At 47.9% G+C, this 24,371-nt stretch overlaps 1 protein-coding gene across 5 annotated transcripts; it reads right to left on the reverse strand.

Moving 5' to 3' along the window:
- Positions 1–3,491: 3,491 nt before the first annotated feature.
- Positions 3,492–17,777, reverse strand: p2ry11 (purinergic receptor P2Y11). 5 transcript variants are annotated; one of them, XM_080183962.1, is made up of 3 exons: positions 17,275–17,467; positions 15,800–16,119; positions 3,492–4,607 (listed from the first exon to the last, which is right to left on the reverse strand). In XM_080183962.1, exon 3 carries the CDS (start codon positions 4,492–4,494, stop codon positions 3,592–3,594), a length of 903 nt encoding a protein of 300 aa, XP_080040088.1. In that variant the 5' UTR covers positions 4,495–4,607; positions 15,800–16,119; positions 17,275–17,467; the 3' UTR covers positions 3,492–3,591. The 5 variants fall into 5 exon arrangements, with proteins under 5 accessions (XP_080040088.1, XP_080040091.1, XP_080040089.1 ...); XM_080183965.1 differs by lacking the exons at positions 15,800–16,119; positions 17,275–17,467 and adding an exon at positions 17,765–17,777; XM_080183963.1 differs by lacking the exon at positions 15,800–16,119.
- Between the last annotated feature and the right edge of the window lie 6,594 nt (positions 17,778–24,371).

Below are 24,371 nucleotides of genomic sequence, written 5' to 3' on the forward strand. Positions count from 1 at the left end.
TCATTGAGACATATAAGATGATGAATGGGATGGATAGGATAGAGGTGGAGAGACTCTTCCCGCTCAGAAAGGACAGTAGGACTAGGGGGCACAGCCTCAAGATAAAGGGGGGGCGGTTTAGAACAGAGTTGAGGAGGAACTTCTTCACTCAAAGGGTGGTGAATCTCTGGAATTCTCTGCCCGTTGAAGTGGTGGAGGCTACCTCGCTAAATATTTTTAAAACGCGGGTTGATGGGTTTTTGATAAGCGAGGGGATTAAGGGTTATGGGGAGAGGGCAGGAATGTGGAACTGAGACACGACAGATCAGCCATGATCTTATTGAATGGTGGGGCAGGCTTGAAGGGCTAGATGGCCTACTCCTGCTCCTATTTCTTATGTTCTTATTAGTGTACCTGAACAGAGGCTGGAGTGTGGCAACAAGGGGATTAAGTGCGGCACTCCATCAGTACTGACCCTCTGACAGTGCAGCACTCCCTCAGTACTGACCCTCTGACAGTGCGGCACTCCCTCGGTACTGACCCTCTGACAGTGCGGCACTCCCTCAGTACTGACCCTCTGACAGTGCGGCACTCCCTCAGCACTGACCCTCTGACAGTGCAGCACTCCCTCAGTACTGACCCTCTGACAGTGCGGCACTCCCTCAGCACTGACCCTCTGACAGTGCAGCACTCCCTCAGCACGGACCCTCTGACAGTGCGGCACTCCCTCAGCACTGACCCTCTGACAGTGCGGCACTCCCTCAGCACTGACCCTCTGACAGTGCAGCACTCCCTCAGTACTGACCCTCTGACAGTGCGGCACTCCCTCAGCACTGACCCTCTGACAGTGCAGCACTCCCTCAGTACTGACCCTCTGACAGTGCGGCACTCCCTCAGCACTGACCCTTCAGTAGTTCTCACTGATGTCTCTGTTGGGAGCCTCTAACCTGAGACAGGGAAATGCATTTCACTGCGATCTGGGATGAAGATTTAAAACAGGAGTTTATCAGAGCGTAGATTGTTAATCTCTGATAAGTAGATTCTTAATTCCAGATTTTTTAAAAAAATTATTTCAAATTCCACCATTTGCTGTGATGGGATTGCGAACCCAGGTCCCCAGGGCATCTGCTAAGTTTCTGGATTAATAGCCTAGATGATAATACCACTGGGCCATCGGCTCCCCCAGGTAGCTGAGCTATTGAATAAGTCAGTAAATTTGGATTGGATTTCTGCTTTGGGAAAGTGTGTCTGAGAGTACAGGAGTGTGTGTGTGTGTGAGAGAGGCTGAGGGATATCAGACACAGCAAACAGGGCAGGAAGGCCAAATCCCACACTTCTGGGCTCTGTAAGTGAGTCAGTCAGAAAGGAAACTATACAACACACACGCAGAGGAAAAGGGACATCACACAGGAACACTTCTCCATCACACAACTCTGTGAGTAAAATATTTTATTTGAAAATTAATAGTAACAATTTGCAGTTGTGAAATCAGAGATCTATACACCAGAATTCAAGCTGGCTTTGGGGTTTCTGTTTGCATAAAATCCCTACAGTGCAGAAAGAGGCCATTCAGCCCATCAAGCCTGCACCACCAACAATTCCCCCATGCCTCTTGATTCAATCTGATTTATTATTGTCACATGTATTAACATACAATGAAAAATAATGTTTCTTGCATGCTATACTGACAAAGCATACCATTCGTAGAGAAGGAAATGAGAGAGTGCAGAATGTAATGTTACATTCTATCTCTATAACTCCACGTATTCTCCCTGCTAATCCCCACTAGCACTCCGTCCCTGTTGATGTAGACAGGGCATTAAACTGGAACAAACCCACGCAGGCACGGGGGGAATGTGCAAACTCCACATAGACAGTCACCCAAGGCTGGAATTGAACCTGGGGCCCTGGCGCTGTGAGGCAGCAGTGCTAACCACGGTGCCACCGAGCTGTCCCTCACAGCTCACGTCTCAGTGTCAGCCTCACAAGGGGATCACTTATCTCTCTGCTCTCCCCTTCCCCCCGGGGGCTGGGATGGCTGTGAACTCCACTCCCAGCTCCTGCAGACTCTCAGAGAGAAACTCTGCTGACTCCCATTCTGACCTTTACTGCTGTCCGAGTTTATGCTCAGCATTTCTCTCTCACAGGAGAATCAGACATTCCCCGAGGGAGAGAGTGGTTAGCACTGCTGCCTCACAGCGCCAGGGACCCGGGTTCAATTCCTGGCTTGGGTCACTGTCTGTATGGAGTTTGCACGTTCTCCCCGTGTCTGCATGGGTTTCCTCCGGGTGCTCCGGTTTCCTCCCACAGTCCAAAGATGTGCGGATTAGGTTGACTGGCCGTGCTAAATTGCCCCTTAGTGTTAGGGGTTTAGTAGGGTAAATATATGGGGTTATGGGGATAGGGCCTGGGTGGGATTGTGGTCAGTGCAGGCTCGATGGGCCAAATGGCCTCCTTCTGCACTGTAGGGACTCTATTGAAACATACAAGATCCCAAGGGAATCTGACAGGATAAATACCCGGAGGATGTTTCTACCTGTGGGGAAGACCTGAACCAGGGGACACAGTTTAAGAATAAGAGGTTTTATTGTCTCTACTGGAGATGAGGAGAAAGTTTTATTTTCTCAGGCAGGTGTTTCCTCAAAGCTGGCACAGGAATTTCAAAGTGGAGTTAGATAGATCTTTGATAGACCGGGTGTCACAGGTTACTGGGGAGGCAGGAAAATGCAGTTGAGATCAGAACCAACCAACCCTGGTCCCAGCGAATGGTGGGGCAGACTCGATGGGCCAAATGGCCTACTTCTATTCCTGAGTCCTACCTTCCTCACCCAGTCTATACGTGACTCCCTACCCACGTGGCCTCTGAAAAAGGCCAACAAGAAACTCGGATGTGTCCAGGTTAGGTAAGGATTGGTAATAAATATCAATAACATCCACATCCCTGGAATAAATAATGAAACATTCGGGCCGATTTCTTATCACCATTCCCGGCGACAGGATTTTCCCATTCCCGCCAACAGGATTTTCCCATTCCCGCCGACAGGATTTTCCCAATCCCGCTGACAGTGAACTGAGTTCTGGCTGGGAGCCATATTCCCCGACCTGGCTGGAGCGGGAGCGTGGCATGGGTGGGCGGTGGGAGGGTGTGAGCAGGCAGTGGGAGGGTGTGAGCGGGCAGAGGGAGGGTGTGAGTGGGCAGAGGGAGGGTGTGAGCGGGCAGAGGGAGGGTGTGAACGGGCAGAGGGAGGGTGTGAGCGGGCAGTGGGAGGGTGTGAGCAGGCAGTGGGAGGGTGTGAGCGGGCAGAGGGAGGGTGTGAGCGGGCAGAGGGAGGGTGTGAGTGGGCAGTGGGAGGGTGTGAACGGGCAGTGGGAGGGTGTGAGTGGGCAGAGGGAGGGTGTGAACGGGCAGAGGGAGGGTGTGAGTGGGCAGAGGGAGGGTGTGAGCGGGCAGAGGGAGGGTGTGAGTGGGCAGTGGGAGGGTGTGAATGGGCAGTGGGAGGGTGTGAGCAGGCAGTGGGCGCAGGGTGTGAGTGGACAGTAAGGTCACACTGATGCTCTGGCCTATTGTGATTTGGGATCTATTTTAAAACTGTATCTCCTCCAATGCGAGGGTTACGTTTGGGTTTTGCAAAGACACAACCTCTTGAACTTGTTGAAAAAGGTGGAGTAGAGTAATGGGTGAATACACATGCTGAGTGTCAGCACACACTTACTCACCTGGTAGGCCAGGTAGATGGGTCCGGGCTTTCCATCTTCTGTATTATACAGACGCTGGTACAGGTTGATGTTCCTGAGCACAGTGTATGGAATGAACGATACAGTGTACAAGGTCAGGACAACACACACCAGGCGGGCTACCTGCCACCTCTCTGCACTGCTGACACTCTGACTCCTGCCTACCTCCCTGAATATACAAATATAGGACACAACATTGACTGCAAAGGGTAAGGCACAACCAAAGACAGCCAAGAACAGACTGTAAGGAAAATATTCCCCCAACATCTCATCAGTCGCAGAGCCCGAACACTCTGAGCGGTTCCCCTTCACATAGACTGTGGAGAAGTGCAGTGTGGGCGAGGTTAGGATCATGGCCAGGACACACACCAGCAGGCTGACAATCTTGCCGTGTTTGGTCTGGATCTTATTGCGGGTAAACATTGGGTGGACGATGGCCAGGTAGCGATTCAGGCTGATGCAGGTGATGAGGAACTTGCTGCCGTACAGGTTACAGGTGAAAAGGAAGCGTTCGATTTTACAAAGAGCCTTCCCGAATATCCAGTTCTTGTCATTGTCATAATAAAGAACTAACAGGGGCAGGGTGATGATATACAGCAGGTCATTCAGGGCCAAGGTAAAAGCAAAGACAGTGCCAGTGTGCCAGTCCTTCCTCTGGCACAGGAACAGCCAGATAGCCACAGAGTTGATGATAAATGCCCAGACAAACTGGATGCCGAATACCGGGGGCAGTAATGACTTCTGAACTTGTGCGAATGAAGAATTCCACAATTGCAACATCTCCAGCCCTCCCAACCAGTTCAAACTTCACCTCTGGAAGGTCAGTGTCTTCTGTATCTCCTTTAAGTTGACTGGATCCGCGGTGAAGGGGTGAGTGGTTAGCTCCGTGACACCTGTAGATTTAACAAGACGGCTTCATTTCTAAGGATTTTTTAAACGTTTATGTCACAAGTCAGGCTTACATAAGAACATAAGAAATAGGAGCAGGAGTAGGCCATCTAGCCCTTCGAGCCTGCCCCGCCATTCAATAAGATCATGGCTGATCTGTCGCTGCTCAGTTCCACTTTCCCGCTTTCTCCCCATAACCCTTAATCCCCTCTCTTATCAAAAACCCATCAACCCGCGTCTTAAAAATATTTAGCGAGGTAGCCTCCACCACTTCAACGGGCAGAGAATTCCAGAGATTCACCACCCTTTGAGTGAAGAAGTTCCTCCTCAACTCCGTTCTAAACCGCCCCCCTTTTATCTTGAGGCTGTGCCCTCTAGTCCTACTGTCTTTTTTGAGTGGGAAGAGCCTCTCCACCTCTATCCTATCCATCCCATTCATCATCTTATACGTCTCAATGAGATCTCCCCTCATTCTTCTAAACTCTAACGAGTACAAGCCCAGTTTATTCAGCCTCTCCTCATAGCTCAACCCCCTCAACTCCGGTATCAGCCTAGTAAACCTCCTCTGCACTCCCTCCAAGGCCAAAATATCCTTGCGCAGGTGCGGCGCCCAAAACTGCACACAGTACTCCAGCTGCGGCCTCACCAATGCCCTATACAGCTGCAGCAAGACCTCCCTACTTTTATATTCAATCCCCCTCGCTATGAAGGCCAGCATCCCATTCGCCTTCCTGACCACCTGCTGCACCTGCAAGCTGGGTTTTTGCGACTCGTGCACAAGGACCCCGAGGTCCCTCTGCACCTACATTGACGCTGCAATGAAGATAATGTGAAAATCCCCTAGTCGCCACTCTCTGGCACCTGTTCGGGTTACACTGAGGGAGAATTTAGCACGGCCGATCCACCCTAACCAGCACGTCTTTCAGACTGTGGGAGGAAACCCACGCAGACACGGGGAGAATATGCAAACTCAGCACAGACAGTGACCCGAGCTGGGAATCGAACCTGTGTCCCTGGCACTGTGAGGCAGCAGTGCTAACCACTGTGCCACGCCGCAGAGTTAGCGAGATACTGAACGGTGAGTAACTCTGAATTTTAACTGTTTCTCTGCCGAGCCACCGGATTTGACACAAGGTTCAGCAAATTCTACAGTTTCAGACTGAACCTTCATTTAAAAATTGAGGGAGATCAGGCAGATCTCAGCAAATGGGCTTCGGCAAATAAATTTGCATTGGGATGGTGACAGTGACTGGGTAACAGCTTCAGAAAGGCTTTCTGTGCAATTACTTCAATCATTCCTGACAGTAATGTTCCTTTCACCAATATCCCAGCCCCAGGATACTGAGCACAAAGTTACTGGATAAACCTGCCCCAGAGATATTCATTCTGCTTGTGTGACTGGATTTGTTATTGACACATAAATACACACTGTGAAAAGTATTGTGTCTTGCATACTATACAAACAAACCATACCATTCATAGAGTACTGAGGGAGTGCCGCACTGTCAGAGGGTCAGTGTTGAGGGAGTGCCGCACTGTCAGAGGGTCAGTGCTGAGCGAGTGCTGCACTGTCAGTGGGTCAGTGCTGAGGGAGTGCCGCACTGTCACAGGGTCAGTACTGAGGGAGTGCCGCACTGTCAGAGGGTTAGTGCTGAGGGAGTGCGGCATTGTCAGAGGGTCAGTGCTGAGGGAGTGCTGCACTGTCAGAGGGTCAGTGCTGAGGGAGTGCTGCGCTGTCAGAGGGTCAGTGCTGAGGGAGTGCCGCACTGTCAGAGGGTCAGTGCTGAGGGAGTGCTGCACTGTCAGAGGGTCAGTGCTGAAGGAGTGCCGCACTGTCAGAGGGTCAGTGCTGAGGGAGTGCCGCACCGTCAGAGGGTCAGTGCTGAGGGAGTGTCGCGCTGTCAGAGGGTCAGTGCTGAGGGAGTGCCGCACTGTCAGAGGGTCAGTGCTGAAGGAGCGCCGCACTGTCAGATGGTCAGTGCTGAGGGAGTGCTGCACTGTCAGAGGGTCAGTGCTGAGGGAGTGCTGCACTGTTAGAGGGTCAGTACTGAGGGAGTGCCGCAATGTCAGAGGGTCAGTGCTGAGGGAGTGCCGCACTGTCGGAGGGTCAGTGCTGAGGGAGTGCTGCACTGTCAGAGGGTCAGTACTGAGGGAGTGCCGCACTGTCAGAGGGTCAGTGCTGAGGGAGTGCCGCACTGTCAGAGGGTCAGTACTGAGGGAGTGCCGCACTGTCAGAGGGTCAGTACTGAGGGAGTGCCGCACTGTCAGAGGATCAGTGCTGAGGGAGTGCCACACTGTCAGAGGGTCAGTACTGAGGGAGTGCCGCACTGTCAGAGGATCAGTGCTGAGGGAGTGCCACACTGTCAGAGGGTCAGTACTGAGGGAGTGCCGCACTGTCAGAGGGTCAGTGCTGAGGGAGTGCTGCACTGTCAGAGGGTCAGTGCTGAGGGAGTGCTGCACTGTCAGAGGGTCAGTGCTGAGGGAGTGCCGCACTGTCAGTACTGGGGGAGTATTCAATATATTATTGTATATATTAATGTGTCAATAATGCAGTATGTCAGGTGATCTATGACCTCCAGGACTGTTACATAAATTTTTTTAGGGAGAATAAAAACTTGGAATGTTGGAGTCAAGTTTAAAGCTAGCCCGACTCTGCAATTTACAAACTGCAGAGCTGAGATGGACAGGATTCATACAGCAAGGCCTTAATCAACCTCACACCACAACCAGTCACGCCTGGAACTGCCAGGCCAAGTGTTAATGATGTGGAGATGTCAGCGTTGGACTGGGGTGTTAGTGGCTGCGTTGTTTATGAAAAAAGTGTTGTTTACATCTCCAGTAACCCTGTCCTGTTAGAACGCGACACAGACTTGGTGGCACCGGGCTGAGTCAGAGGCCAGAGACACAAGGTGACAAGGATTAGACCCAGAATCCTGGAGAAGATTCTGGTAACCATCATTACTCTACACTCTACTAATGTCTGCAAACATCTGCCATTGTTTTATTGTATTTATAACATCATATAACATCCCTGAAGGTGGCATTCATCAAACCTTTTAAATTCCATCACTTTTGGTCTAGTCATCATTCCCACGGCAACGTTCCCACGTCTGGGGAATTATTATTTTTCATTCATTAACCTTTCTCGAAGGTGTCCATGCACCAGTCCACCCAAAATCCAAACATTGGCTTCAATCCCCCAAAAACCAGTCAGGGGAAATCTGACCAAGATTGGCGATTTTAGGATTTAAAAAAAGGGGAACTGGGAGGAAGCAATTCCTAAAGAAGAAAATTAAACCATGGGGAAAAGATTTGGTCATGGAACAATAGTCATCTGTATATCGGTGTGTCTTCAGGGTGGGAATGGTGAGGATGGCACCGTAGTGGAGATGATGATGCGGAGATGCCGGTGTTGGACTGGGGTGGGCACAGTAAGAAGCCTCACAACACCAGGTTAAAATCCAACTGGTTTATTTGGTAGCACAAACCACGTCTCTTTAACCTGTGCTTAACACTCTCTCCACTCACATTGTCTATACCTTTAAGACTTGATTACCTGTAAAGACTCGCATTCCAACCATTATTTTGTAAATTGAGTTTGTGTCTTTATATGCCCTGTTTATGGGCGAATGGGCCAGGAACTGGCAAATGGAATTTAATGTTGGCAAGTGCGAGGTGGTCCACTTTGGTAGGAATAATGGTAGGAAGGACTATTACTTACGTGGCGAAAAACTGCAGCAGGCGACGGTGCAGAGGGACCTCAGGGTCCTTGTGCATGAGTCGCAAAAACCCAACCTGCAGGTGCAGCAGGTGGTCAGGAAAGCGAATGGGATGCTGGCCTTCATCGCGAGGGGGATTGAATATAAAAGTAGGGAGGTCTTGCTGCAACTGTATAGGGCACTGGTGAGGCTGCAGCTGGAGTACTGTGTGCAGTTTTGGTCGCCGCACTTACGCAAGGATATTTTGGCCTTGGAGGGAGTGCAGAGGAGGTTTACTAGGCTGATGCCGGAGTTGAGGGGGTTGAGCTACGAGGAGAGGCTGAATAAACTAGGCTTGTACTCGTTAGAGTTTAGAAGAATGAGGGGAGATCTCATTGAGACATATAAGATGATGAATGGGATGGATAGGATAGAGGTGGAGAGACTCTTCCCGCTCAGAAAGGATAGTAGGACTAGGGGGCACAGCCTCAAGATAAGGGGGGAGCGGTTTAGAACGGAGTTGAGGAGGAACTTCTTCACTCAAAGGGTGGTGAATCTCTGGAATTCTCTGCCCGTTGAAGTGGTGGAGGCTGCCTCGCTAAATATTTTTAAGACGCGGGTTGATGGGTTTTTGATAAGCGAGGGGATTAAGGGTTATGGGGAGAGGGCGGGAATGTGGAACTGAGACACGACAGATCAGCCATGATCTTATTGAATGGCGGGGCAGGCTCGAAGGGCTAGATGGCCTACTCCTGCTCCTATTTCTTATGTTCTTATGAACAGAACTCCCAGTTTCCTGATGAAGGAGCGAGACTCTGAAAGCTAATGGCTTATGCTACCAAATAAACCTGTTGGGCTTTAACCTGGCTGTGAGACTGACCATATGGAGAACATGCCCCTGCCTGCATCAACGGGGATGAAGTGGAAATGGTCGAAAGCTTCAAGTTTTTAGGTGTCCAGATCACCAACAACCTGTCCTGGTTCACCCCATGCTGACACTACTTTCTCAGAAGACTAAGGAAATTCAGCATGTCTGCTACGACTCTCACCAACTTTTACAGATGCATCATAGAAAGCATTCTTTCTGGTTGTATCACAGCTTGGTTTGGGCACCTGCTCTGCCCAAGACCAGAAAAAACTACTAAGGCTCATGAATAAAGCCCAATCCATCACTCAAACCATCCTCCCATCCATTGACTCCGTCTACAGTTCCCACTGCCTCAGAAAAGCAGCCAATATAATGTCCGCCCAATAATAGAAAGGATATTATTAAACTAGAAAGAGTGCAGAAAAGGTTTCCTAGGATGCTGCTGGGACTTGATGGTTTGAGTTATAAGGAGAGGCTGGATAGACTGGAGTGTAGAAGGCTGAGGGGGTGATTTTATAGAGCTGTATAAAACAATGAGGGGCATTGATCAGCTAGATAGTCCATATGTTTTCCCAATGGTAGGGGAATCTAAAACTAGAGGGCACAGGTTTAAGGTGAATGGGGAGATACAAAAGTGTCCAGGGGGACAATGATTTAAAACAGAGGGTGGTGAGTGTCTGAAAAAAGCTGCCAGAGATAGTAGAGGTGCTTTTTTTCAAAAAGCATTTAGACAGTTACATGGGTAAGATGGGTATAGACAGATAGGGGTCAAATGTGGGTAATTAGGACTAGCTCAGGGGTTTAAAAAAAGGGGACAGTATGGGCCAAAGGGCCTGTTTCCATGCTGTAAACCCCTGTGACTCATAATCAAGGACCCCACACATATCCTCTTCCACTTTTTTCCATCGGGAAAAACCCGCACATCTATCGACTGTGGGAGGAAACCAGAGCACCCGGAGGAAACCCACGCAGACACAGGGAGAACGTGCAGTCTCCACACAGACAGTGACCCGAGGCTGGAATTGAACCCGGGTCCCTGGCCCTGTGAGACAGCCGTGTTAACCCACTGTGTCACCACTTCTTCCTTGCTGGCATCAGACCTTTGAACAGATCTACCTTATATCAAGTTGATCTTCCTGTAACCCCAGCTATGACTGTAGCACTACACTCTGCACCCTCTCTTTTCCTTCTCTATGAACGGTACGCTTTGTCTGTATACTGCACAAGAAACAATACTTTTCACTGTACAGTCAATACATAACAAATCAAATCAAATCTAAATCCATCTCGGTATTCAGTAGGGTAGTGACAGATGCTACCTTGAGCTCTTTCAGGAATCAGTAGCTTTCAGCAGACAATCCTTCTTCTTATTGTCTACTCTGTCTTCAGGAGACAAGTCTAAACACGAGAGAATGACTCTGTCTACACGTGGCTCTCTCCTGCCGGTGCTGAGTGCGGTGTCTGGTGGTCTCAGAGTCCATCCACAATGTGACCGACTAGACAGAGTCTTTAATTGGAAACAGGAACTCACCAAGCTCCTGAAAGTAGAAGTGATGCGGAGACAGTCAACACTGACCACCATAATTAACCGTCCATAAGATCCCGGAGAACTCGTAAATAATTTGATCACTTCAGCTGTACAGTCTCCACGCTCCCAGGTATATCGACTAATTAATATTTTTCTTCATTTTTCTATTTTTTCCTAATGCTATTTTATTAACAGTATTATTGTAAGATAGTAAAGCAAAATGTTTATTTATTAGTGTCACAAGTAGACTTACATTAATACTTCAGTGAAGTTACTGTGAAAATCCCCTAGTTGCCACACTCCAGCACTTGTTCGGGTTACACTGAGGGAGAATTTAGCACAGCCAATTCACCCTAACCAGTGCGTCTTTCGGACTATGGGAGGAAACCGAAGCACCCGGAGGAAACCCACGCAGACACGGGGAGAACGTGCAGATTCCACACAGACATAGATCCAAGCCGGGAATCGAACCCAAGTCTTAGGCAGCAGTGCTAACCACTGTGTCACCATGCCACCCATAGTGTAGGTTAGTGTCAGATATTTGGACACAGTAGTTACCTGTGCTATGGTCTTAACCACTCGCTGTGTGAACCTGTCTCCACCACACTCTCAGACAGTACATTCCAGATCCTAACCTCTCGCTGTGTGAACCTGTCTCCACCACACTCTCAGACAGTGCATTCCAGATCCTAACCACTCGCTATGAGGCATTTAAATGGATACAAAATTGGGATCTTGACAGAATGTGGAGATGCCAGCGTGGGCAAATACATGCTTAATGCTACCTCCACTCACACTGTCGGCACCTTTAAGACTTGAATAGCAGATTAGCTGTAAAGACTCACATTCTAATCAGTATTCTGTAAACTGTGTGTGCCTTTATATGCCCTGTCTCTGATCAGAACTCCCCACTCACCTGACTAAGGGACAGCGTTCCGAAAGCTTGTGGCGTTTACTATCAAATAAACCTTTTGGATTTTAACCTGGTGTTGTGAGACTTTTTACTGTTCTTGCCAGAAACCAGAGGATGGTTGTAGAGAGTTCTTTTTCAAAGTGGAGGCCTGTGACCAGCGGTGTGCCTCAGGATCAGTGCTGGGCCCACTGTTATTTCTCATTTATATTAATGATTGGGATGAGAATATAGGGAACATGGTTAGTAAGTTTGCAGATGACACCAAAATTGGTGGCATTGTAGACAGTGAAGAAAGTTATCTCCATTTGCAGTGGGATCTTGATCAGCTGGGCCAGTGGGCTGATAAATGGCAGATGGAGTTTAATTTAGACAAATGCAAGGTAATGCATTTTGGTAGACTGAACCAGGGCAGGACTTACTCAGTTAATGGTAGGGCACTGGGGAGAGTTACAGAACAAAGGGATCTAGGGTTACATGTTCATAGCTCCTAGCGAGCTATGGTAGTTCATAGCGAGGGGGATAGAATATAAAAGTAGGGAGGTCTTGCTGCAACTGTACAGGGCACTGGTGAGGCCGCAGCTGGAGTACTGTGTGCAGTTTTGGTCGCCGCACTTGCGCAAGGATATTTTGGCCTTGGAGGGAGTGCAGAGGAAGTTCACTAGGCTGATACCGGAGTTGAGTGGGTTGGACTATGAAGAGAGACTAAATAGACTGGGTCTGTACTCGCTGGAGTTTAGAAGGATGAGGGGGGATCTTATAGAGACGTATAAGATAATGAAAGGGATGGATAGAGTAGAGGTAGAGAGATTCTTTCCGCTCAGAAAGGACAGCAGGACTAGAGGGCACAGCCTCAAGATAAGGGGGGGGCAGTTTAGAACGGAGTTGAGGAGGAACTTCTTCACTCAAAGGGTGGTGAATCTCTGGAATTCTCTGCCTGTTGAAGTGGTGGAGGCTGCCTCACTAAATATATTTAAGACACAGGTAGATAGGTTTTTGGTAGACAAGGGAATTAAGGGGAGAAAGCAGGAAAGTGGAACTGATCCACTTCAGATCAGCCATGATCTTATTGAATGGCGGGGCAGGCTCGAGGGGCTAGATGGCCGACTCCTGCTCCTATTTCTTATGTTCTTATGTTCTCCTTGAAAGTGGAGTCACAGGTGGACAGAGTGGTGAAGAAGGCATTCAGCATGCTTGGTTTCATCGGTCAGAACATTGAATACAGGAGTTGGGACGTTTTGTTAAAGTTGTACAAGACATTGGTAAGGCCACACTTGGAATATAGAAAGGATATTATTAAACTAGAAAGAGTGCAGAAAAAATTTACTAGGATGCTAAAGTATTTACTGTTATAAGGAGAGGCTGGATAGACTGGGACTTTTTTCTCTGGAGCGTAGGAGGCTGAGGGGTGACCTTATAGAGGTACATAAAATAATGAGGGGCATGGACAAGGTAGATAGTCAGTATATTTTCCCAAAGGTAGGGGAGTATAAAACCAAGAGGGCATAGGTTTAAGGTGAGAGGGGAGAGAGACAAAAGTGTCCAGAGGGGCAATTTTTTCACACAGAGGGTGGTGAGTGTCTGGAACAAACTGCCAGAGGCAGTAGTAGAGGCAGGTACAATTTTATCTTTTAAAAAGCATTTAGAAAGTTACCTGGGTAAGATGGGTATAGAGGGATATGGGGCAAAAGGGGCAATTGGGATTAGTTTAGGGGTTTTGAAAAAAAGGGTGGCATGAACAAGTTGGGCCGAAGGGCCTGTTTCTATGCTGTAAACATAAGAACATAAGAAATAGGAGCAGGAGTAGGCCACCTAGCCCCTCGAGCCTGCCCCGCCATTCAGTAAGATCATGGCTGATCTGAAAGCGGTTCAGTTCTACTTTCCCGCCCGCTCCCCATAACCCTTAATTCCCTTATTGATCAGAAATCTATCTACCCATGACTTAAACATTTTCAACGAGGTAGCCTCCACTGCTTCAATGGGCAGAGAATTTCAGAGATTCACTACCCTCTGAGAGAAGAAGTTCCTCCTCAACCCTTCTAAATTGACTTCCTCTTATTTTGAGGCTGTTTCCTCTAGTTCTGGTTTCCTTTCTAAGTGGAAAGAGTGTCTCTGCCTCTATCCTATTGAGCCCCTTCATTATCTTGTATGTCTCTGTAAGATCAGCCCTCATCCTTCTAAACTCCAACGAGTACAGGCCCAATCTACTCAATCTTTCCTCATAAGCTAACCCCCTCATCTCCGGCATCAACCTGGGGAACCTTCCTCACCAGTGCCCTGTACAGTTGCAGAAAGACCTCCCTGCTTTTATATTCTATCCCCCTCGCTATAAAGGCCAACATCCCATTCGCCTTCTTGATCACCTGCTGCACCTACAGACTGGGTTTTTGCGACTCATGCACAAGGACCCCCAGGTCCCTCTGCACCATCGCATGCTGCAGCTTTTCGCCCTTTAAATAATATTCCATTTTACTATTTCTCTATATTCACCAAATGTCAATTGCCCAGCTGATGTGGTAAGATTTGAACTCTGAGCTCTGCCTCGTCTTCCAAATCACAGGAACATTCACACTTTGCTGCTGTTCCCTATTCGAAAAAAAAGGGAAGTCTCTCTCTCTCTCTCTGATCCGGCCAATATTTATCCCTCAATTAAAAATCACTGAAGCAGGTTATCTGCTTGTTGTTGCTTTGCATTTCTGTGGGATCTTGCTGTGTACAGATTGGCTGCCACTTTTCTCACATCACAACAGCGGCTACACTTTGTAAAGATGCTCCCATTGGCTGGGAAGTGCTTTCGGAGTTCTCGAGGTGCTTTATATAAAAATTCAAGTCTCCCTTTGAATCTTGTTTCTGTGGAGTCATTCTGAGGTCAGGATATGTCTCAGCTCCTTGCAGCCAATGTCTTTGTTGTGAAGTACAGTCAGAGTGGAACCTGTGCACAGAGTGCGTGACCTACAAATATTCATCAAACTTTACAGGGTAAACAATGGCCACGTCAAGATCCCAAAACCGGCACCAAACTTCCAAACAGCAGGAAGTTTCTATCCACATGGTGAATTAATAGTGAGGTTAAATTTGGCTCCATTCTCACAATTACTTTCTTTACAATGGGGACTGTTCAATCTAACCTGCAAACAGAACACCATCTCACCTGTGATTATGTTCCACTGACTCCAGACAGATCAGGAAGTACTGACACATGGCTGGCATGGTGGCACAGTGGTTAGCACTGCTGCCTCTCGGCGCTAGGGACCCGGGTTCGATTCCCAGCCTCGAGTCAGTGTCTGTGTGGAGCCTGCACATTCTCCCCGTGTTTGAATGGGTTTCCTCCGAGTGCTCCGGTTTCCTCCCACAGTCAGAAAGATGTGCTGGTTAGGGTGCATTGGCTGTGCTAAATTCTCCCTCAGTGTACCCGAACAGGCGCCAGAGTGTGGCGATTAGGGGATTTTCACAGTAACTTCATTGCAGTGTAAATGTACGCCTTACTTGTGACACAAAGAAATAAACTTCAAACATCAGTTCCCCACCAACTGAAGCTCATGGTTCCAGTCTCTGTGATCTGTCGGGGATCCACTGAGTTTAACAAGTGTAGAATCACACACAAACTGCCCTCCAAACTGGCTAATCTTAGTCACACACATACAACCTAAACACACTTCTTTGCTTATTTTAGCCTGAGGCGCTGTACTGTCTGGGGCACTGCACTGTCTGGGTCGCTGCACTGTCTGGGGCGCTGCACTGTCTGGGGTGCTGCACTGTCTGGAGATCTGTACTGTCTGGGGCGCTGCACTGTCTGGGTCGCTGCACTGTCTGGGGCACTGCACTGTCTGGGGCGCTGCACTGTCTGGAGATCTGTACTGTCTGGGGCACTGCACTGTCTGGGGCGCTGCACTGTCTGGAGATCTGTACTGTCTGGGGTGCTGCACTGTCTGGGGTGCTGCACTGTCTGGGGTGCTGCACTGTCTGGGGCGCTGCACTGTCTGGGGTGCTGCACTGTCTGGAGATCTGTACTGTCTGGGGCACTGCACTGTCTGGGGCGCTGCACTGTCTGGAGATCTGTACTGTCTGGGGCGCTGCACTGTCTGGGCAAATAGGCCATGGTAAATAGGGCATATATACATACAAACTCAATTTACAAGATAATATTATTTACAAGATAATTTACCTGTTTGAAAACCCAACTCTCCACTCACCTGATGAAGGAGCAGTGCTCCAAAAGTTCGTGCTGCCAAATAAACTGTTGGCCTTTAACCTGGTGTTGTGAGACTTCTTCCTGTGGAATTTTAACTCAGTACCTTCTTACCCAGAGACAAAGTCAGACTAGATTAGTCCCGGCATCTGTTCTATTCGAGCTGCATTGCTTGCAACATGTTAAACTGGGTGAGATTTGAGAGAGGGTGATGGTGTTCTGACAACGTCCCATCGTACAGCTCTGATTTCTAATCTCCAATATACCCCTCCTCCTAATGACAGGAAACGCTACAGAATCAGATAGAGATGCGGTTGCACTAATCTGTAATTTGAATTGAGTACAAATGTCAGGGTGTCATGTTGCATGCAGATTTACAAAACTTTAATGAGAGTATTGTGTTCAATTCTGCTCACCACACTACTGGAAGCTTTGTGGTTCCCGACCCTTTCTCTGTTACAGCATATCACTACACTACAAAACAATTTGAGGCACAATTTAAGGTGTGGAGGATGCAAAAAAAGGTTTTCCAGGATGTTGCCTAGATTAGAGGCTATGAGGAGAGGCTGAATAAACTAGGATTGCTTTCACTGGAGTGGCAAAGAGGAGACCTGATAGAAATCTATAAAATTCTGAGAGGCAGAGATCGGATTGACAGTCAGAATCATTTTCCCAGAGTTGAAGTGAATACCAGGGGGCCCACACTGAAGGTGAGAGAGGGAAAAGTTCAAAGGAGATGTGAGGTGCAAGTCCTTTACACGGAGAGTGGTAGGTGATTGGAATGTGCTGCCAGGGGTGGCAGTGGAGACAGATACGATGGGGGCATTTAAGGGGCTTTTAGATAAGCGTATGATATTAAGGGGTGGAAAGGTAGTGCAGCCTCACAGAGCCAGGGATCCGGGTTTGATTCCTGGCTTGTGTCCGTGTCTGTGTGGAGTTTGCACGTTCTCCCTGTCTCTGTGTGGGTTTCCTCTGGGTGCTCCGGTTTCCTCCCACCGTCTGAACGATGTATTGGTTAGGGTGCATTACGAAGCCAAACAGGTGCTGGACTGTGGCAACTCGGGGAATTTCACAGTAACTTCATTGCAGTGTTAATGTAAGCCTTACTTGTGACTAATAAATAAACTTTAACTTTAAAAATGTGAAAGACGTAGAGGGATATAGACCAAGGGCAGGCAGCAGGGATTAGTTTAATTAGGTGTCCTGCTCAGCACAGCATATTGGGCTGAAGGGCCTGTTCCTGTCCTGTGTTCTCTGTACAGGAGACCAGATTCCACATCTCAAACCTTTGTGTGATATTAAGAAGTGATCTAATTCTTTCCTCAGAGAGAAAGCTAGGTGGCGTATTGAAACGTGCCCCCCAGAAAAATTGCATCGATTGAAAAGAGAGCAGAAATTTTGACCCATTTCTCTGATCAGAGACTTGCTGAGGAGGGACAAGGTTAATTAACACAGCCCAATTATCTCTCTCACACTCACCCAAATCTCAGTCACCCGGAGCTTCTGCGAGCAGGAAGTCTCCACCTGCTAACAAACTCTCTTTTTCCTTCTCCTGGGTGATTTTCTCACTTGTAGCTGATTCTGGTGAGCTCTGTACAACACGTTCATCTACATCAGAACAGAAATGTTGGTTCTGGGTGGATACCAGCCAGCTTTGTATTTCTGTGCTTCCTGTGGGAGATTTGTTGAGCAGTCAATGTGTACAGGAAATCGTTGATTACTCAGTCAGGGAGCGAGTTCTTATCACACACCCAGTGACATGTGTACAGACAAGTCTGGACTAAGGTCTGCCCTCAATCTCAGTTAGTGAAACTTATCTGGATCGGTAGATCAGGGAATCCGCAATTGCCGTCAGTCTCAGTGACTTAACAAAAGGTGTTATTTATTTATTAGTCACGAGTAAGACTTACATTAACACTGCAATGAAGTCACTGTGAAATTCAGCGTTTATCTGCTGTACATCACTTACCCCAGTAAGAGAACGCTCTGACTAGCGAAATGTACCAAATCTGAAAGAATTTACAGACAGAGAAATCAACTGAGAAACTCCAGAAGATTCCAAAAGATACAAAACCTGGTTGTAAATTTTTTGAGAGTGGCTAAATACTATTATTTTTTATTTGTTAATGCATGGGCATTAGTAAATCTGTAAATCACTTACCCCAGTAGGTCCCCAATAGTGGGAATCAGGCTCAGCTGCGAAGACTGCCCCAGTTGACTAACCCACGTAAAAGTGCATCAGTTGAATGAAAACACGAACTTTGCAAACACTGATCAAAGCTCATTGGCTTGAAGCGGATTGTCTGGAGAATTTCCAGCATCATTTATGATCAGTTTGGGAAAGTCTACCTCTTTCTTTCTGGCAGGTGGCACTCTGAGCCAGTCTCTGAATATTCTCATCTGCCGATCCAACAAGAACTAAAGCCACAAATAGCTACAAACTCATCCCTGAACTGATGTGGGGAAAACATTAGAGCCAGCATCGGTAATGTGTTGCAAAGTTGGGTTTCTGAAGTTGGAACTGTGGTGTCCCTTTAAAAGCTGGTCATTGTTTCAGTGAGAAGTCTAATAACACCAGATTAAAGTCCAACAGGTTTATTTGGTAGAAAAAGCCACGAGCTTTCGGAGCAGCACCGATATTTACCCTGATAATCACCCAAATTTAACATGGCCAATCCACCAAACCTGCACATCTTTGGAGTGTGGGAGGAAACCGGAGCACCCGGAGGACAGCGATGGCCTAGTGGTATTATCACTGGATTATTGAACTAGAAACTCAGCTCATATCCTGGGGACCTGGGTTCGAATCCCATCACGGCAGCTGGTGGAAATTGAATTCAATACAAAATATCTGGAATTAAGAATCTACTGATGACCCATTGTCAATTGTCGTGACAACCCGTCTGGGTCACTAAAATAATGTGGGTTTTTATTAGTGTTCTGAGCTCCTGTCACTCTGGTCACACTGAGCTGCAGCTCGAAGGGTTTTATCTACCATCCCCCATGGGAGCAGGAATCACAAGGAGTTGGTTTGTAGGTACATCAGGTAATTAAGGCGGCAAATGGAATTTTGTCCTTCATTGCTAGAGGAATGGAGTTTAAAAACAAGTGAGGTTATATTGCAGCTGTGTAAGGTGCTGGTGAGGCCAGACCTGGAGTCCTGTGTACAGTTTTGGTCTCCTTACTTGAGAAAATATATACTAGTATGGAGGGGGTGCAGAGGAGATTCTCTAGGTTGATTCTGGAGTTGAAGGGGTTGGCTTGTGAGGAGAGACTGAATAGGGGCTATACTCATTGGAATTTAGAAGAATGAGGGACAATCTGTAGAAACACAGAAGGGAATAGATAAGATAGAAGCAGGGGAGGGCGGGTGAAACTAGAACTCGGGGACATGGCCCCAGTAAGGGGAAGCAGATTTAGGATTGAGTTGAGGAGGAACTTCTTCACACAAAGGGTTGAGAATTTGTGGAATTCCCTGCCCAGTGAAACCTATCAACCTGCGTCTTAAATATATGTAGCGAGGTAGCCTCCACCACTTCAACAGGCAGAGAATTCCAGAGATTCACCACCCTTTGAGTGAAGAAGTTCCTCCTCAACTCCGTTCTAAACTGCACCCCTCTTATCTTGAGGCTGTGCCCCCTAGTCCTACTGTCCTTTCTAAGTGGGAAGTATCTCTCTACCTCTATCCTATCCATCCCATTCATTATCTTATACGTCTCTATAAGATCCCCCCTCATCCTTCTAAACTCCAACGAGTACAGACCCAGTCTATTTAGGCTCTCTTCATAGTCCAACCCCCTCATCTCCAGTATCAGCCTAGTGAACCTCCTCTGCACCCTCCAAGGCCAAAATATCCTTGCGCAGGTGCGGCGACCAAAACTGCACACAGTACTCCAGCTGTGGCCTCACCAGTGCCCTGTACAGTTGCAGCAAGACTTCCCTACTTTTATATTCAATCCCCCTCGCTATAAAGGCCAGCATTCCATTCGCCTTCTTGATCACCTGCTGTACCTGCAGACTGGGTTTTTGCGATTCGTGCACAAGGACCCCCAGGTCCCTCTGCACCGTAGCATGCTGCAGCTTTTCACCCTTTAAATAATAATCCCTCCTGCTATTATTTCTACCAAAGTGGATAACCTCACATTTGCTAACATTATATTCCATCTGCCAGGTCCTCACCCACTCACTCAGCCTATCCAGGTCCCTCTGCAGACTTTCCGTGTCTTCCACGCAATTTGCTTTTCCACTCATCTTCGTGTCATCAGCAAATTTTGTTACCCTACACTCAACCCCCTCCTCCAGATCGTCTATATAAATGGTAAATAGCTGAGGCCCCAGCACCGATCCCTGCAGCACTCCACTAGTCACCAACAGCCAACCAGAATAGCACCCACTGATTCCAACTCTCTGCCTCCTATTAGACAACCAATCCTCTATCCACGCTAACACCTTACCCCCAACTCCGTGCACCCTAACCTTCTGTAGCAACCTTTTGTGAGGCACCTTATCGAACACCTTCTGGAAATTTAAAAACACCACATCCACCAGTTCCCCTCTGTCTACCGCCCTAGTCACATCCTCATAGAAATCCAATAAATTCGTCAAACACGACTTCCCCTTAACGAATCCGTGCTGCGTCTGCTCTATCAAACCGCTGTTTTCTAGGTGTCTCGCTATGTCTTCTTTGATGACGGGTTCTAGCAATTTTCCAACTACAGACGTTAAACTAACCAGCCTATAATTCCCTGCCTTTTGTCTGCTACCTTCTTTAAACAGCGGCGTAACATTAGCCGTTTTCCAATCTTCTGGCACTTCCCCGGAATCCAGCTAAGTTTGGTTAATAATCACTAAGGCATCTACTATCACCTCTGCCATGTCCTTCAGAACCCTGGGATGCATTCCATCTGGTCCTGGGGACTTGTCCACCTTCAGTCCCATTAGTCTATCAAGCACTACCTCTCTAGTGACAGTAATTGCATTCAGGCCCTCAACTCCTACCATCCTTCTATCCTTAATATTCGGCAAACTATTTGTGTCCTCCTCCATGAAGACTGAGGCAAAAAACTTATTTAAAGCCTCAGCCATTTCCTCGTTACCGACCACTAAATCCCCCCTCTTGTCCTCCAAGGGTCCAGCATCCACTCTAGCCAGTCTCCTTCTCTTCATATATTTGTAAAAACTTTTACTTTTTTTTTATATTTAGAGCTAGTTTAGCTTCATACTCTATCTTTCCTTTCTTTATCGCTTCCTTAGTCATTCTTTGTTGTTTTTAAATCGTTCCCAATCTTCTAATCGCCCACTATTTTTAGCCGCTCTGAATGCATCAGCTTTTAACTTAATACTCTCCTCTATTTCCTTCGATAACCACGGCTGGTTATCCCTTCTCCTACAGTCCCTCTTTACCATCGGAATATATTTCTGCTGAATACCGAAAAAGATCTCCTTAAAAATCCTCCACCGTTCCTCAGCCGTCCTACCGACCAATCTGCGTCCCCAATCTACATTCGCCAATTCCGCTGTCATCCTATCGTACTCCCCTCTGTTCAAACAGAGGACACAGGTTCGGGACCCTACTTTCTCATCCTCCATCTGTATCAAAAACTCAACCATACAATAATCGCTCGTCCCAAGAGGATCCCTCACAAGAAGATCCCTAATTCTACCTGCATCGTTACACAGTACCAGATCTAAGATAGCTCGCTCCCTCGTAGGTTCCGTCACATACTGTTCAAGGAAACTATTCCGACAGCATTCCAGGAACTCTTCCTCAAGCCCACCGCGTCCGACTTGGGTCATCCAATCAAAATGCAGATTAAAATCCCCCATAATTATCGCCGTTCCGTTTTTGCACGCATCATTTATTTGCTTGTTTATAGCCCTCCCCACCTCAGAGTTATTATTTGGGGGCCTATAGGCCACACCCACAGTGTCTTCCTCCCCTTACTATTCCTTATCTCCACCCACAACGATTCCACGTTCTGCTCTTTGGAGCCTATATCTTCCCTTACTACCGCCCTGGTATTATCCTTAATTAACAGAGCTACCCCACCCCCTTTTTCTTCCCGTCTATCCTTCCTAAACACTTGATACCCCTGGACATTCAGCTCCCAGTCCCTGTCACCTTGCAACCACGTCTCTGTAATGGCCACCAGATCGTATCCATTTGTGCTGATCTGCGCCACCAGCTCATTCACTTTATTCCGAATGCTTCGTGCATTCAGGTAAAGTGTCTTCATCCCAGCCTTCACCTGGACCCTATTTGTAGAAACGCTACTAACCTCTCTCGTGCCCCCTACTCCTTTAATTATTGGGACATCCTCAACATTAACCTGCATACGTACTCTCTCTACTTTAGGTTTTGTAATTTCCCCCACTCCTGCAACCCCCCCCACCCCCCAGTTAGTTTAAAGCCCTGTCTACAGTCCTATTTATACGATTCGCCAGGACTCTGGTCCCAGCACAATTCAGACAAGGACCATCCCACCTGAACAGGTCCCACCTACCCCAATATTGGTGCCAATGCCCCATAAATTCAAACCCATTCCTCCCACACCAATCCCTGAGCCACCCATTCAAATCCTTAATCCTATTTACCCTGCACCAATTTGCATGTGGTTCAGGTAGTAATCCAGAGATAACCACCTTGTCGGTTCTGCTTTTTAATTTGATTCCCAGCTTTTCATACTCCCTCCCCAGATCCTTAGTTCCTATTTTGCCTATGTCATTGGCACCCACATGTACCACAACAACTGGATTCTCACCCTCCCACTCCAGGTTCCTCTGCAGCCCAGATGAGACATCCTGGACCTGAGCACCAGGCAGACAACACACCCTTCGGTATTCTTTATCATTGTGACAAAAGACAGTGTCAATACCCTTAACTACACTATCCCCAGTTACCACTACATTCCTGTTTACTTCTTCCTCTTTGTCCTGTGTCTGCACCGCTGTACCGTGGGCAGTTTGCTCGTCCACATTGCAGTCCTCGTTCTTGTCCACACTGGGAGCAAGAACCTCAAACCTGTTGTGCAGATTCGGGGGCTGAGGTTTTTGGGTCTCCCCCTCCTTCCTCCCCCCATTCCCCTCCTTCCCCTCAGCTACCCCTCTTGTTCCTGACCCTCAGAGTTTGTCAGTTTAGGGGGTTTGACTTTCTCTTGTTACCCATTATCCAGGTTACACTCGCCCTCTCCCTGATGAGCCTCAGTGTCTGAAGCTCAGAGTTTAACTTGTCTACTTTGAGCTGGAGCTCTTCAAGCAACCATCACTTACTGCCAACACGCTCACTGGGAATGACCTTGGGGTCCATGCAGAAACAGCACATCACATGTCCCCCCCATCCCGGTCACCGAGTGTATTCTAGACCCAGTGAAGAATTTAAACTTTCCCTGCCCTTTTCGCCCAAGCCCTGTGAGCCAAAGCCCTTACAGCTCACACCCTGCTCCCTTTTCACTCCACTGCCCGCTGTCTACTGCAGCCCTCCTTTTATACTTTGTGCGGGAAAAATCCCTTCCCAGAAGACCCCGCGGCCCACTTCCTGTTTAACTTTTAAAGCTGGATTTCCGTTAAAAAGCCCGTGAAAAACTTTACAAAGTCAATCACTTACCTTTACTCTCTTTAACCTTCTCTCCGCTCACTTCAACGAACAAAATGCTCGCACCAACGAACAAATTATGTTCTTGTTGATACTTCCCCAATGTTGCTCCAGGTCAGATCATTGTCCCCCCCATCAACTACCTCCATCCTCCTCCCTGTCCCTCCCGAATATAACCTCCCCCCGCCCCACACTGCCATCCTAACACTGTCCCCCGCCCCACCAGTTCACTAATGTCCTTTAGGGAAGGAAATCTGCTGGCCTTACCCAGCCTGGCCTAGGTGTGACTCCAGGCCCACACACACAGCAATGGGGTTGACTCTCAACTCCCCCCTCTGAAATTATTGTGTGAAACATTCAGTTCAAGGGTGATTAGGGATGGGCAATAAATGCTGGCCAGCAGCAATGCCCAAGTCCCACGAATGTATTTTAAAAAAAGAAACCCATGCAGACATGGGGAGAACATGCAAACTCAGACAGTGACTCGAGGCTGGAATCGAACCCGGGTCCCTGGCGCGGAGAGGCAGCAGCACTAACCACTGTGCCACCCAATAGGCCGGTAGCTAATTTAAGAGAGTGTTTTTCACATTAACAAGTTCTCTGACTCTGTGTTCGTCACATCTCAGAAACATCCTGATACTTACATCCAATGTGTAATATTGAAGACGACGGTCGTTACTCTGGGAGCGAGGACAGTACCCAGTGTCTGCAGGAGTCTGGGTGGGGGCGGATTTGCTAATGTGAAAGCATTCTCTAGCAGCCCAACACGGAACTATCAGCCCCGTCTCCAATAAGACTCGCTCCACACAGGAAAGCTGCTGTGTGAGAGCAAAGCATTTATTAAAATAATGTGGGTTTTTATTCGTGTTCTGAGCTCCTGTCACTCTGGTCACACTGAGCTGCAGCTCGAAGGGTTTTATCTACCATCCCCCATGGGAGCTGTATCCCTCCCCAGTGTTGGTCCAGTTCATTGTCCCTCCACCAA

This window comes from Carcharhinus amblyrhynchos, unplaced genomic scaffold (genome assembly GCF_965287045.1).
Source record: "Carcharhinus amblyrhynchos unplaced genomic scaffold, sCarAmb.v2.hapA scaffold_498, whole genome shotgun sequence".
Lineage (NCBI taxonomy): Eukaryota > Metazoa > Chordata > Chondrichthyes > Carcharhiniformes > Carcharhinidae > Carcharhinus > Carcharhinus amblyrhynchos.